At 45.8% G+C, this 15,359-nt stretch overlaps 2 protein-coding genes across 2 annotated transcripts; both read left to right on the top strand.

Moving 5' to 3' along the window:
* Positions 1-2,811: 2,811 nt before the first annotated feature.
* On the top strand, positions 2,812-3,865 carry LOC110305444 (olfactory receptor 2T27-like). The gene has a single exon (XM_021177433.1). The coding sequence runs from the start codon at positions 2,839-2,841 to the stop codon at positions 3,784-3,786; it is 948 nt and encodes a 315-aa protein (XP_021033092.1). The 5' UTR covers positions 2,812-2,838; the 3' UTR covers positions 3,787-3,865.
* Positions 3,866-5,780: 1,915 nt separating this feature from the next.
* On the top strand, positions 5,781-13,390 carry LOC110305456. The gene is made up of 4 exons (XM_021177445.1): positions 5,781-5,856; positions 6,266-6,356; positions 12,068-12,244; positions 13,136-13,390. Exons 2-4 carry the CDS (start codon positions 6,290-6,292, stop codon positions 13,327-13,329), a joined length of 438 nt encoding a protein of 145 aa, XP_021033104.1. The 5' UTR covers positions 5,781-5,856; positions 6,266-6,289; the 3' UTR covers positions 13,330-13,390.
* Positions 13,391-15,359: the final 1,969 nt, after the last annotated feature.

The raw sequence follows: 15,359 nt of genomic DNA, 5'->3' as shown, positions 1-15,359 counted from the left end.
TCAGGAGACCATTGACAAGATGGTCCCAGTTCCCAGTTCCCAACAGGAGGGAATATGCCATGCTACACAGGGTCATATTGGAAGTACCATGGTTGGTCAGGAGTCAGAGAGAGGGAGCAGAAAGTGTAGACAAACTCTTCTTGGCTTTTTGTTATTTTGGGTTTGAGACAAGTTCTCACACATCCCAGGCTGGCCTCAAATTCACTATGTGGACAAAGACAACCTTGAACTTCTGATCTTCCTGTCTCTACCTCCCAGCTGCCGAGATTACAGGTATATACCACTGTGTCTGGTTTATGTAACACTAAAGATCAAACCCAGGGCTTGTGAATACGAGGCACTTCATCAATTGTGCTACAGCCTCATTGTCTTTTCCTAAGTTCTGCTTGGTTTTGGTTTTGTTTTGTTTTGTTTTGTTTTTTTCTGTAAGCATGAATGAGCAAGATAGGTAAGCATAGGTGGTGTAGGCATGGTTCAAATGGTTTGAGCTGGCTCTGGGTACAAGCATCATTTCTAGCTGCCCAGACTCTCATCCTAGGATCACCTAAGGTAAGAAGATAGGTGTCCCACACTGCAAGCCCTGATACTAGAAAATGATGGGCTGTAGAATCTAGAATGGATGGTTTGCATATCAAGGGTATGCAGACAGGTATATTATTAGGAATTAGCCCCGAGAGCCATCATTCACTTGCCTTAGTGCTTGCTGTCTGCAGTGGTTGGATTTAACAGTGCTCTTCCATGCTCTACTCCTGAGACAGGTTTCAGAGTAGACCCTGGGACCCTGGGACAGTTGACCTCTGAACTTCTTTGAATTGTATCTGAGATCTCGTGTTCCCAGCATGGGCACCCTGGAAATGGGGAGGTTGAAGTCACAGACAGGGCCCCTTGGCAGGACCGATTCTAGCCCCTGCTCCTGACTGTCTAACTGTGGGACCTTCTCATTCTGGCTTCACAGTCAGCAGTGAGATGGTGAGACTCAGACTAGGGTCTAGTTAGTGGATCTCAACCCAGATCACCCATCAAAGCAGTCTGAGACAAGGATGGTGCTGCAGCTCAGTGGGTAGAGTGCTTACCTAGCATGCAACAAGCCTGGGTTCCATCCCTTGCACCTCATAAAGCCAGGCGTCAAGGTGCGTGCCTATAATTTTACCTGGGATGTGAAGGCAGGAGGATTGGGAAAGTTCAAAGTTGTCCTTGGCCACAGTGAATTTGAGGCGGGTCTGAATGTATGACAATCCATCTCCAAAAAAGAAAGAAAGAAAGAAAGAAAGAAAGAAAGAAAGAAAGAAAGAAAGAAAGAAAGAAAGAAAGAAAGAAAGGAAGAAGGAAGGAAGGAAGGAAAGAAAAGAAAAGAAAAGAAAAGAAAAAAGAAAAAAATTTTGTTTTACTTAAATTTAAAAGCCAGCAAGCAAAAAAAGCATTCTTGGGGACTAGATCCATGGACAAGAAACAACAACTCAGACTGCTCAGCCCTGCTACTGATTCTCACAGGGGTGTGGGATGTAGGCCAGCATCTATCACATTTGCCTCCCTCCCTGCTATGTCCCAGAGATCCATCTGCCAACAGCAGGGTTCTCTTGTATCCACAACTCCTTCATGGAATTCTACATGGCTCCTTTTCTTCTTCAGTCTCTCCACTTAAATCATTTGCTGTCAGACCCGAGCAGGGTGGGATTTAAGGCATTCCCTGGGATACTGGATGCCGGGCACAGTGTTCCAACGTGCTGTGGTAAACCTCATCCTCACTGTATCAGGGATTCACTTGACCTTGCCTCCCTCCAGTGTCCAAAAACTGCCTTTGGGTGGCTTGTTTCCCATCATAGCTTCCCTGAGCTGTTCTTTGAGACTGGAGCTCACCTGAATGATTGCAGTCCGAGAACAGAGGAGCTGGGGTCTCCAGTGCTCTCAGGAGAAGCTACCACAGCTAGTTTTCTTCCTCACAAGGGGCCGGTACATTTATATTTTCAGGACTGGGTAGGCATCGGAATGTGACAGGGGCTCTGACTGCGGGGATAAGACTTGTATATCGGGGGCTGGAAAGATGGTTCAGTGGTTAAGAGCACTGACTGCTCTTCCAGAGGTCCTGAGTTCAATTCCCAACAACCACATGGTGGCTCACATCCATTCATAAAGGGATCTGATGCCCTCTTCTGGTGTGTCTGAATTCAGCAACAGTGTTCATATATAAAGTATATTTTTTAAAGACTTGTTTATGAAATTGTTGAAGATGAGAAAGCAATGGTATGAAGATGAACACCTGTTGTCAAACCCATATAAAATAATAACTGTACCAGCGCACAAAAACCCAAATGTGAGACTCCTGGTGGCAAGGACCACAAGGGAAAGGTGGGGCTGGGCAGGCAGCATTGGCAGACGACAAAATGTTCCTTCTCAGGTACACCCATAGCTCTCGCTTGTAAGAAAAATGAATCACACAAACCCTCACATCAGCAAGAACATGGAACAATATAATCCACACAGGTGATATAAATCACTAGCTGGTCAGGCATACATTTGTAAAAATATCAATAACGATGTGTATTTCGGTAATGGGGTGGGCGGGGCATGTTGTGATGTGCTGGGGTTTTTCCTAGCATCCTCGTTCTCCCTGTGGAGTGGGAAGTTGAGCTGTTAGCCTTTAGTCTTCCTTCTTGCACAGCAAGCGTGTCTCCCTCTGAGCACTGCTTTCACTACAGGCTATGATCTCAATAATGGTTTTCCTGTGAAATAATGACCCTACAAATACTGGCTAGATGTTCTCTTCTTACCTCAATCCTTCTCCCCCTCTCTGCCACTGCTGAACTGGTTCTTTCTCCCCACAGGGCAGTTCAGCAGGAGATGGGCAGCGAGCACTGGAACTACTCCACCGCTGGCTTTGTGCTGACGAGCCTTTTTAACAACAGCCAGACACACCTGTTCCTGTTCAGCATGGTGATGTTGGTCTACATCCTTGCTATGGCAGGCAACACGGCTATGGTCCTTCTGATTTGGATGGACACCCGACTCCACACCCCCATGTACTTCCTCCTCAGCCAGCTGTCCTTCCTGGATATCTTCTTTACATCTGTCACTGTCCCCAAGATGATAGTAGGCTTTCTCTTTGGTTGGACGAGCATCTCTTTCGGAGGTTGTGGGGCACAGATGTTTTTCTTCATGTTCTTGGGGGCTGCAGAGTGCCTCCTGCTGGCCCTCATGGCTTATGACCGTTACGTGGCTATCTGCAACCCTCTGCGATACCCAGTGCTCATGAGCCGCCGGGTATGCCTGCTCATGGTCGTGGCCTCCTGGTTGGGAGGATCCCTCAACGCCTCCATTCAGACTTCTCTGACCCTTCAGTTCCCCTACTGTGGATCTCGGAAGATCTCCCACTTCTTCTGTGAGGTGCCCTCGCTGCTGATGCTGGCCTGTGCAGACACAGAAGCCTACAAGCAGGTACTATTTGTGACAGGTGTGGTGGTCCTCCTGGTGCCTATTACCTTCATTACAGCCTCCTATGCCCTCATCCTGGCTGCTGTGCTCCGGATGCACTCTGTGGAGGGGCGTCAGAAGGCCCTGGCCACATGCTCCTCCCACCTGACAGTCGTCAATCTCTTCTATGGCCCCCTTGTCTACACCTACATGTTACCTGCTTCCTATCACTCACCGGGCCAAGATGATGTAGTATCTGTCTTTTACACGGTTCTCACACCCATGCTGAACCCTGTCATCTACAGCCTCAGAAACAAGGAAGTGACAGGAGCCATGAAGAAAGCAATGAGGAGGTGTGGCGTCAATAGAAGTGCCTGAGACCTGAGAGAGGAATGAGAGATGGGTACCTCAGCTCTCAGCAGCATCATACGCATTGAATGCTAAGGCAAGGAGAAGGGCCTCTACTTCAGTAATCTCAGGATCCTATTCCTGGACTCCACCGCAGCCCAGAAAGTCAACTCCTGAATTCTTGTGCAGAGAAGTGAAAGAAGAAGCCATCACTCTGCCTTCCACCCCCAGTTACTATTTTGTTTCTTCGAGCTTTATCTACACTGGCTCCCCTCCACCTCAGAACACCCCAGCCTTCTTTGTGGACCAAGAAAGTAACCGATCCCCTCTGTATCACTGAGAGTCTGAGAGCTTCCCCTTCAGCCCTACAAAAAGCCAAGGACCCACAAACTTCTTCATCCCTGGCCATTTCCTCAAATTTCCCTATCAGCACCGTGTCCTTAAGCACACTGTACTGCATGAACATCCTCAGCACAGGCCCTCAGCAGAGTCCTCCAAGGCAGGAACTGCACCTGACATCTTCGGACAGCTCCCTCTTCTCTTGCTTAGAAAAGGCTTAAAGCACCAGAGAAATCTGCAATGCTTATCCCATCTACCACGACTCTCTGACCTCCCCTCCACCATCTTCCCCTCCTCCTATTTGTGGATTTGAGGTTTCTTTTTTCCCATTAGAGTATACAGACCCAGAGGATTTGCTCCTTTAATGCCACGGGGTCAGCTTCTAGGAGGGAACTGGAACACGCGATCCTTTATTTAAGGATAAATAAACACTGCAAAGAACATTTCCTTACCTGATCTCAGTACTGCCAGTTCTGGTTGCCAGCTTCTTAGAATTTGTTCCTGCCTTGACAATGACTCCGTGTCCCTACCTCTCTCCTATTCCTATAAATTGATGGGAAGTCTTTCCTATTAAATGATAAAGGTCTTTAAAGCCTATGGCTAGCCCTTTCTCTTCACACACACACACACACACACACACACACACACACACACACGATTTAAGGCCATAAAGTCAATCATCACCTGGCCCACAGTTAGCTATATAGACACACAGGTCAGCCAGAATTCCCAACCCCCCTCTCTCAGCACTAACTCCACACACCCACAGAATATTTCAGAGGCATTTCAAATTCACCCTTCTACAAAGCCCTGTGAAGTCTGGCCACTTGGTGTCATCTGATACCCCACTCTCTCCCAAGGTCCTCCCCACCCTCTTCTCCACTGCTTCCTGTTTAGAGAACTCTCTCTACAGGTGGAGGAGGTTGCTTTCCCCACTGTGATTGATCAACCATTGGGTTTCCTAAAGTTTCTGATAGTTTAATCACTACCACATACCATAGCAGAGCACAAGTCCTCCTCCTTTATTTTGGCTAAAGAATGCCCCACTGTGGATATAGGGCACCTTTTCTTTATCCATTCATCCGTTGATGGTTGCTTAAGAAACTACATGGGGTTTCTGCAGTTGATGGAAAAGAAAGGATTCAACAGTGGGGGTCGGTGAGTGAGCAGAGGAATTCTGGTACCTTTAGGATCTGTCACTAACAACATGCCCACAGCCAACACACAGTGCTAGGGTCTGGCAGTCGTGTGCCTACATAAAACACACACACACACACACACACACACACTTCTCAAAAAATGATAGTGACTAACAGGGTGACATTAGAAAATGCCCTGAAATGAAGAGTTGCTGCTCTCCATGCCTCGCTCACTGGAGGGCGTTGAGGTTAAAGAATGAGTATCAGTTAAAAGTACATGGCTACTTCTCGTCAGAGGGTCTTCCAGAAAGCCACAAGAAGACAGCTTTAACCAGGTAGTATGGGGCGGGGAAAACAGAAGCCTCAATTCTCAAGGCCTCTCGTTTCTCAGACATGCAGAAATCAAGGTATTTCTAGTCACTTGGGAGCTAGAAGCAGTGAAATCTCATTGGCCAAGACTCCAAGAAGGCAGGAAGAGTGTAAGATGCAGACCAATGAGAACAAGATGACAACCTGGAGCCCCACCCCCCACCCCCCCACCCCCGCACCACACGCATGCGCACCATGCGCAATGCAGTTTGGCCTACTTTAGGAAGAACCCCGCCGCGGATCCCAGCACCAGGTACTGGTTCTTAGTTTTAACCTGGCCACCCAACCTTCCCAGTTCATCCAGAGGACATGCTGTTCATCTAGATGAACCTCTTAAATTGCCCTCACCCACCCATTGCAGTTTAGCCTTGAAAGAAGGAGAAAAATGGGCCAGAGTTACCTTCAGGCCGTACAAGTCTAGGTGGTTTCTTAGTCCCCACCAGATTCCCCAGAGCCCGGCTGTCAGCCTGACCCACTCAGCCGCTGAGCACATGTGGTTGCTCTCTATATCCAGTTTAGGACACTTAGAGCCCTGGCTCCAGTTCTGAGGAGCTACAGACTAGGAGGCAATACTGCCCACATGGGTGTATTGCCACAGGGAACTGGGGTGACCTGGCCTTATTGCTTTGCGTGAACCCCACCTGACCGTGCTCTTTCCACAGAGACGGGACCTAACAGTCTGGATCATGCACCCTGCCACCCCGAGCAGGCTTCTCTTGGTCTGTAGCCTCGCCTTTATCCCCTTCTCTACAGGTGAGATTAGAATGGAGCCATCTTGTGTGGTTTACAGAGACGTTTTCTTGAATATTTGCTATGTTAGACCTTTTTTAAAACGTGTATGGGTATTCTGCCTGCATGTATATCTACAATCATGCAAGACCAGAACAGGGCATAAGACCCCCTGGAACTGGAGTTACCAATGATTGTGAGACACACTGTGGGTGCAGGGCATCAAACCAAGGTCCTCTGGATGAATAGTGGGTGCTCTTAACCACTGAGTCCTCTCTCCAGCCAAAATAGGCACCTTTCCCACCAAGAGCAAAATTCTATAACTCTTATTCCCCTTTCTCCCATTTTAATTATTTGTGCTTATAGCTTTTAAAATAATAGATGCACATGGCTAAAAATCCTCTCTACGCCCCAGGTCACCTTCCAGTGACAGTACTGCTATACCTTTCTACGATCTTTTCCAGGGATGGCCACTCATTGAAAAACCTACACTAGTTTCTTTTCTGCTTCCAGGAAAGAATTATACACCAAGTGTGCAGTGTCCTGCCCATCCCCATCAAAAGCGTGTCCACAGTGTCCTCCTGCCTCATAGCTCAACCTCCCTGTGGGGATATAGTCATCTCCAATCATTTACCCTCACAGATAGCTGCAATAGAAGAGCTGACATGAACACGGTTATAGAGCAGAAAGTGCATACGTACTGCTGGACTTAACGGTTGGTACCTGTCTTAGTTAGGGTTTCCAGTGCTGTGAAGAGACACCATGACCAAAACAACTCTTTTGAAATGAAAATATTTCACTGGGCTGGCTTACAGTTTCAGAGGTTCAGTCCATCATCATCATAGCAGGAAGCATAGTGGTACACAGGCTATTGTGATGCTGGAGAAGTTCTACATCCCAACCAAAAGTCATCCAGGAGAAGACCAGCATCCTCAGGCAGTGAGGAGGAAGTTCTCTTCCACAGTGTGCAGAGCCTAAGCATAGGAAAAGACCTTCAAAGCCTGCCCCCAGCACTGGCACACTTCTTCCAACAAGGCCACACCTCCTAAAAGCACCACTAGGTGTGGGCCAAGCATATTCAAACCACCACAGTACCTGTAGTAAACTGATTCTACATCATCAAATCCTCCCCCCAAAAGTAATGCTAATGTCTCCTTGGCTTTTGTTGTTTGGAGTTTGTCTGTCTGTCTGTTCACTCATCAGTTTATTTTTAAACAGAGTCTATGTTTGTTACCCAGCTTGCCCTTGAAGTCCTCGCCTCAAATGACTCTCCTCCCTTAACAAGTGGTCCCAATGAAACCACTGGGGTTAAATGCTGCTGCCGGCTCTCATTCACTGTTAACTTCTGTTCATTTGTGCGTTCTGCAGAGATTGTTGTACACAGAGGTTTTAGCTATGTGGGCCTCCAGAATTCCCAGGACACACGTTTTAGTTATATTTGATTTTGATTTTAATCAAAATAGTCACATTACATGTAGTAGAGTGGGGATGAGAGTTTACAGGAGAAAGAAAGAAGAGAAATTCCCATATTTTTGGAGTTCTGAGAAGGCTCTTTACTGTTAATGATTGGCATTCTTTTTGAGATGTTTTTCTCAGATTTTTATTGCTTTGTGTATTAAGTTTTTTGTATTTTTATAAATTATTTCTCTCTATTTTTCTTTTTCTCTTTGTATCTCTTTTTTATTTTAATTGCTTCAGACTGGGCTCCACCCACACTCTGGAGAGAGACGATGGTAGGCTCACCCTGGGTGTCTTGAGGATTTCAGAGCCTGAGACATCCAGGCATCTAAGGGCCCCACTGCATCAGCTCCTGCTTCTGCTCAAAGTGAAGAAGTATTGAACCTCCCATTAGCTGGGCCAGGACAATGTGGGACAGTAATTGAAAAGCACACATTAAGCAGCATTAAGATATTTTGCCGTGTGTGTGTGTGTGTGTGTGTGTGTGTGTGTGTGTGTGTGTAATATTCTTCAGAAAAACAAAGGCCCTGGGGTTTTCTTTTTTTGTAAAACATGATTTTAATATTTTCAACTGTTAATATTCAACAAACAGAATTAAATAATTATTAATTATTTTAAGATATATTTTGTTATGTCTCCCTTTTCATTTCTGATTTTATTAATTTGGATACTATCTCTGTGACTTCTGGTTAGTCTGACTAAGGGTTTATCTATCTTGTTGATTTTCTCAAAGAACCAGCTCCTGGTTTTGTTGACTCTTTGTATAGTTCTTTTTGTTTTTATTTGGTTGATTTTAGCCCTGAGTTTGATCATTTCCTGCCATCTACTCCTCTTGTGTGTATTTGCTTCTTTTTGTTCTAGAGATTTCAGGTGTGCTGTCAAGCTGCTAAGTGTATGCTCTCTCCAGTTTCTTTTTGGAGGCACTCAGAGCTGTGAGTTTTCCTCTTACCACTGCTTTCATTGTGTCCCATAAGTTTTGGTATGATGTGTCTTCATTTTCATTAAATTCTAAAAAGCCTTTCATTTCTTTCTTTATTTCTTACTTGACCAAGTTATCATTGAGTAGAGCATTGTTCAGCTTCCATGTGTATGTGTGCTTTCCATTGTTTTTGTTGGTATTAAGACTAACCTTAGTCCATGGTGATCTAATGAGGTGCATGGGATTATTTCAATCTTCTTGTATCTGTTGAGGCATGTTTTGTGGCCAATTATATGGTCAGTTTTGGAGAAGGTACCACGAGGTGCTGAGAAGGTATAATCTTTTGCTTTAGGATGAAATGTTCTATAAATATGTTAGATCCATTTGATTCATAACTTCTGTNAGTTNCACTGTGTCTCTGTTTAGTTTCTGTTTCCATGATCTTTCTATTGATGAGAGTGGGGTGTTGAAGTCTCCCACTATTATTGTGTGGGGTGCAATGTGTGCCTTGAACTTTAGTAAAGTTTCTTTTATGCATTTGGGTACAGTTGTATTTGGAGCATAGATGTTCAGAATTGAGAGTTCGTCTTGGTAGATTTTTATCTTTGACCAGTATGAAGTGTTCTTCCTTATCCTTTTTGATAACTTTTGGTTGAAAGTTGATTTTATTCAATATTAGAATAGCTACTCCAGCTTGTTTCTTGGGACCATTTGCTTGGAAAATTGTTTTCCAGCCTTTTACTCTGAGGTAATGTCTGTCTTTGTCACTGAGGTGTGTTTCCTGTATGCAGCAAAAAGCTGGGTCCTGTTTACATACCCAGTCTGTTAGTCTATGTATTTTGGGGGGGAATTGAGTCTATTGATGTTAAGAGATATTAAGGAAAAGTGATTGTTACTTACTGTTATTTTTGTTGTTAGAGGTGGAATTATGTTTGTGTAGCTATCTTCTTTTGGGGTTATTGAAAGATTACTTTCTTGCTTTTTCTAGAGTGAAGTTTCCATCCTTGTGTTGGTGTTTTCCATCTAGTATCCTTTGTATGGCTGTATTTATGGAAAAATATCGTGTAAATTTGGTTTTGTCATGGAATATCTTTGTTTCTCCCTCTATGGTATTTGAGAGTTCTGCTGGGTATAGTAGCCTGGGCTGGCATTTGTGTTCTCTTAGTGTCTGTATAACATCTGCCCAGGATCTTCTAGCTTTTGTAGTCTATGGTGAGAAATCTGGTATAATTCTGATAGGTCTGCCTTTATATGTTACTTGTCCTTTTTCCCCTACTGCTTTTAATATTCTTTCTTTAAGTTTAGTGCATTTCGTGTTTTGATTATTATATGACAGGAGGAGTTTCTTTTCTGGTCCAGTCTTTTTGGAGTTCTGTAGGCTTCTTGTATGTTCATGGGCATCTCTTTCTTTAGATTGGGGAAGTTTTCTTCTATAATTTTGTTGAAGATATTACTGGCCCTTTAAATTGAGAATCTTCACTCTCCTCTATACCTATTATCCTTAGGTTTGGTCTTCTCATTGTGTCCTGTATTTCCTGTATGTGTTGGGTTACAGGCTTTTTGCTTTTAGCATTTTCTTTGACTGTTTTGTCAATGTTTTCTGTAATATCTTCTGTCCCTGAGATTCTCTCTTCTATCTCTTCTTTTGGTAATGCTTGTATCTATAACTCCTGATCTCTTTCCTCGGTTTTCTAACTCCAGGGTTGTCTCCCTTTGTGATTTCTTTATTGTTTCTATTTTCATTTTTAGATCTTGGATGGTTTTGTCATTTCCTTTCCCTGTTAGATTGTGTTTTCCTGTAATTCTTTAAGGGATTTTTGTGTTTCCTCTTTAAGGGCTTCTAGCTGTTTACCCGTGTTCTCCTGTGTTTCTTTAAGGAAGTTACTTATGTCCTTCTTAAAGTCCTCTATAACCATCATGAGAAGTGATTTTTAGATCTGATTCTTGCTTTTTCAGTGTGATGGTGTATCCAGGACTTGCTATGGTGGGAGAATTGGGTTCTGATGATGCCAAGTAACCTTGGTTTCTGTTGCTTACGTTCTTATGCTGGCCTCCCGCCATCTGGTTATCTCTAGTACTACCTGCCCTCACTATATCTGACTGGAGGCTGTCCTTCCTGTGATCATGGTTGTGTCAGAACTCCTCAGAGTTCAGCTGTCTCTGTGATCCTGTGATTCTGGGATCCTGTGATCCTGAGATCCTGGGTGTGTCAGAGCTCCTGAAATTCAAGCTGCCACTGGGACCCTGAGACCCTGGTGTGGCCAAGTTCCTAGGATCCTGAGATCTTGTGGTCCTGGGCATGTTAGAGAGCTTGGGAGTGGAGCTTCTTCTGGGTGTTGTGGGACTGGTTGTGGAGTTAGTGCCCAAGGTCTGCTCATGGCACCTCTGATCCTATGACCTTGGTGTGTTAGAGCACCTGGAAGTAGATCTTCCTCTGAATGTTGTGGGACTGGCTGAGAAGTTTTCTCCCAAGGTCTGCTCAGGGCACCAGCCCAGATAGGAAGAACGTGTGCCATTAGTCAGGTGGAGTTCCTGGGTGCCCAGGTACCGCTGATTCCAGTTACTTCTGGTGTTGGAGAAGATGTTGTGTCTTCCTCACCTCTGATCCTATGATTCTGGGAGTGGATCTTCCTCTGGGTGTTGTGGGACTGGCTTCAGAATTTCTTGCCCCGGCCCTGGGGTTTTCACACTTGCCATAGTTCCTTGCCAGGGAACAAAGCTGTGAGATATTCCCATCTGCCACCCAGCCCATGTCTTCTCCCTGTGTGACCTTCTTCTTCACTGTGGAGAGCATCGTCCTGGCCCAGTCCTCAAGGCCACCCTGCTGATTCCTCCACAAGCTGTACAGTCAATCCTCATTCTCCCTAAACATGAAATCCCAGAACTCTTGATACCCAAGCTCAGTCAAGAGATGGTATGAAGGCTCCAGTGGGCATACTCTCATGGTTTTCTTGCCTCAGCTCGTGGGGCCACAGAGCCATGGAGAGGTAGAGCTCCCAAGGAAGGTGGCTAAGAGCACTTCTGCAGACAGCCCTGGCTTTCCCTCTCTTCCTTACCCTTCCTTCACCATCTCAGCTTCTCCATCCCTAACTCCTATCACTCTCTGCTCTGCCAAGGACCTCTCTCTCCAGAGTGGCCAAGCCCTGTCATAAGCCATGACCACCATGGAGACACATGATGGACACACATATTTGCTGCCTCATGACTGAGGATGGCAAAGGTGGAGTAGACGGTAGGCCAGGTGGGAAGGACCACTCCAAGAAGCTGTGGCACTTTGCATATGCATTTATCTCACCTGTGACCAGTGGCCAGCCAGTTTTCTGTCTTGTCTTGTTCCCCCCATCCCTCCCCCCAACAGACCCCTGGGAAATTACGCTGAATGAGATAGAGGAGAAGGAAGTGGATGAATTCAACTCCAGCGGTCTCAAGTGTCCCACATGCTTCACCGTGAAGGGGAGAGAGTGCAGTCCAGAGCTCAAGTGGTGTTCCACGGACAAGATAAAGTGTGTGGAGCTCTCCGGCATCATAAACACAGGTGCTTGAGAGAATGGACCCAAAAGCACGTTGAAAGGCGTAGAGCATACTCACAAATGATAAACTCAGGTGGCTGTTGCTGTTGTAATAGGCAGCTCAAGCCAAGAATGAGAGGTAATGTCTTCGCGATCCTAAAACATGTGCCTGGCTGCAGCGCAAGTCTGCATAGCTCCAAGCAGCAGCACAGGATGCTCCCAGCACAGTGCAGGTGTCTGCACACCACTACCACACAGTGTCAATCAAAGCTAGCAGATTACCGCAGGGAGAGCAAGGGTTCCATCCTCTGATGTATAGAAGACATACCAGTACTTGATTGACATGGCTTGGGGAAATTTAGGGATTGGAAGACCCTGTGCTAGGAGAAAAACATCCCAACCCCCTGCCTGCCTTAGGCCTAGAGATCAGTATGTCTGAGTCCCATGAGAAGGCAGCTGGTCTGCCTCTGTCTGTGGACCAGTCTGTGTGAGTCAAAGTGGGACTCTGTGTGTGTGTGTGTGTGAGAGAGAGAGAGAGAGAGAGAGAGAGAGAGAGAGAGAGAGAGGTACACATCCTCACCGAGTCTTGAAGACATCACTCTTAAATAGAGGCACAAAAGAGACAAAGGGGGATCTGATCCATTAAGATGAGGCCAAGGAGCTGGGATATTGGAAGCACAAATGGAGACAGGCGTTCAGCGTGACTGGAAGAAAGGTGCAAAGACCAGAGGCAGGAGCTAAGCCAATCGAAGAACTCCAAGGATAGTGTAGCTGCGGGGTGGAGGTGATACTATAACGAGCATGGGACAGCTGAGGCTTCTGGGTAGTTTAGATATGAGAAGGGCACAGGTACCCGACCTGACCCAGGGCCAGGGAGGGAAGTGTCACATGTGTTTCCCATCCCCCCCGCCCCGCAGGTGTCAACAACATCCCCATCCAGCTGATGAAATGCATAACCATAGAACAGTGCAAAGACACAGCGACGGCTTATATGGGTTTTACAATCAGTAACAAAAGTGAAATCTGTAAGTCAGCCATCAGAAACGGGGCCAGAGTCAGACCCCCAACCCCCATCTTCTTTGTTCTCTTCCTGAAGAAACTGCTTCACTGAGCAGCTGCAGAGGCTCAGGCACCATCACTGAAGCATTAAAGGTGCAGGTTTTGTTTGTTTATCTCATTGATTGTCAATTTCAATACAAGTATATCCAGTTATCTACTTACGGGTTCCACAGACTTTAGTATGTACCCAGCCACACAGGGAATGGAACAGTGCCTTTATGTGACTTCCTGGGGAGTGACGAATGAGCAAGCACCTGTTCGTTCGCTGAAAATGGGTCACTGATGGCAAACCAAAGGAATGATTCTGCCCACACCCAGTTTAGTAAATCAGTGAGTTTTGGGTGTTGTTTATGGAGTATGGGGGTAGCAGCAGTGGCGTTACTACCTCCAGCCTGGGTAACAGCTCAGAAAAGCTGCATCCCAAAAGCTCTCTGGAATCTCATAACTTTGTGAGTTTCCTGAGTCTGATGAGCCTCCTTCCTCCCTTCCTAGGAAAATGTTTTTAGAGTATCGGTGGGGAGTGACCATCAGAAAACTCATACTTCCAATGGCCTTAGGTACTGACACATCGCTCAGTAGCAAAATTATAGTTATGAAGTAGCAACGAAAATAAATTTATGGTTGGGGGTTCCTAAGACATTGAGAAATATGTGTTTTCTGATGGTCACAGGTCGAGAACCGCTACTAAAGAGGAAACAGCGACGGGGGTTGGGGGATGCAAAGCTGGGTCTTTATGGTTTCTGAGCATTCAGGACAGATTAGATGTAATCACAAAGATGATTTTAATCTGTGTAAGAAATATGAATGGACAGGGCTCTGCCCACTAGCCCTGGATCCAGCTTAGACACGCGGTAGAGGTGAGAAATTGTGGCTATGACTAGGGAAAGGCTGAGCTAAGCTAGTGGATAAAAGTGAGGTTCATGCTATGTCACCTGAGAACGGTTGGGACACAAAGATGAAGATGGGAAGAGACTGCAACATGGTGTGTGAGGTTCCTAGCAGGGCTGGGCAAAGAGAAGGCGAGCAAACACACACTTGGTGTTTAACACACTAGGGAGGTGCAGCCCAGCACTCGGACAGTGGACTCCCTGAGCTGAGCGTGGTGCTGATGGGCAGTGGAGAGCGGTCAGCTGCTCTTCAGTTCACTGGAGAGAGAACCTGACAGAAGTGTCTCTGGATAATGGGGTCTCTTCAGATCTCCTCTTCTTATCATTAAAAAAGTGAACCCACCAACTCTCCACACTCCTGCTTCTCCCTACCCGCCAACTCTCTAGCCTCTCTGAACCACAGGGCTCCTGCGAGGTGAACTCAACTCGTCGGTCTCTCTGCCAGTCAACTCTCCAGCGAGGGCCCCAAGTTTCTCCCACACAACACCCCATGCACCCCATGGTCATCCATCTCAACACCTAATTACTTGGCAGAATAAAAACGCTTAAAGCTTATGATTATGGTTAACCAACCAGGTTTATGTATCAATAAAATTACAATTTACAAGATGCCAATACAATAATTTCAGAGCCAATTGATAATGATAGAAGCTTTATCCCAGTTACTCTAACCTTATGAAATCATCACATCTGCCTCCATTCTCCTTCCTCTCTCTCTCCGTCTCTGCCACTCTCAGCTCCACCTCCCTCTTCCCTGTCCAATCACAGGCCTCCTCTGCACTAATGTAATTGGACAGGGAAATCCTGCAACAAGGGAACCTGACTGATGCTAGACAACTCATCCCAGGCTGAGTACGAGAAATTCAGGACAGATTGCTCTGAAGCAAGCTTTGCCACACCATCATCTCTCTTTTTGAAGTCTTCTTGTTTTAAGTACACACGGCCCCAGCCTATGTGAGTCTTCTTGTCAGCTGCTTTGGTCTTTTTTTTTTTTCAATCTTCACATGATCTTGCTAAATAACAGAATTTATATCGAAGGTGAAGCTTTCCAGAAGTCAAATCAATAATAATGACTTTACACATTTTTCTAAAAACTTATGTGTGGTGTGACTGCAGTGTCCTAGAAGACAACAAGAGAGCATTGGATCCCTGCAGCTGGAGTTGGATCCCTGCAGCTGGAGTTGGATCCCTGCAG

This window comes from Mus caroli, chromosome 11 (assembly GCF_900094665.2).
Source record: "Mus caroli chromosome 11, CAROLI_EIJ_v1.1, whole genome shotgun sequence".
NCBI lineage: Eukaryota > Metazoa > Chordata > Mammalia > Rodentia > Muridae > Mus > Mus caroli.
Note: the sequence above shows the minus strand (reverse complement) of the source record. Positions and strands in the feature narration are given on the sequence as shown.

Excerpts from the sequence above, each read along its gene's own strand:
- LOC110305444 (XM_021177433.1), top strand. The coding sequence starts at position 2,839 with ATGGGCAGCGAGCACTGGAACTACTCCACCGCTGGCTTTGTGCTGACG.
- LOC110305456 (XM_021177445.1), top strand. The coding sequence starts at position 6,290 with ATGCACCCTGCCACCCCGAGCAGGCTTCTCTTGGTCTGTAGCCTCGCC. Across the intron at positions 6,357-12,067 it reads CTTTATCCCCTTCTCTACAG|ACCCCTGGGAAATTACGCTG; the intron begins GTGAGATTAGAA and ends TCCCCCCAACAG. Across the intron at positions 12,245-13,135 it reads CTCCGGCATCATAAACACAG|GTGTCAACAACATCCCCATC; the intron begins GTGCTTGAGAGA and ends CCCGCCCCGCAG.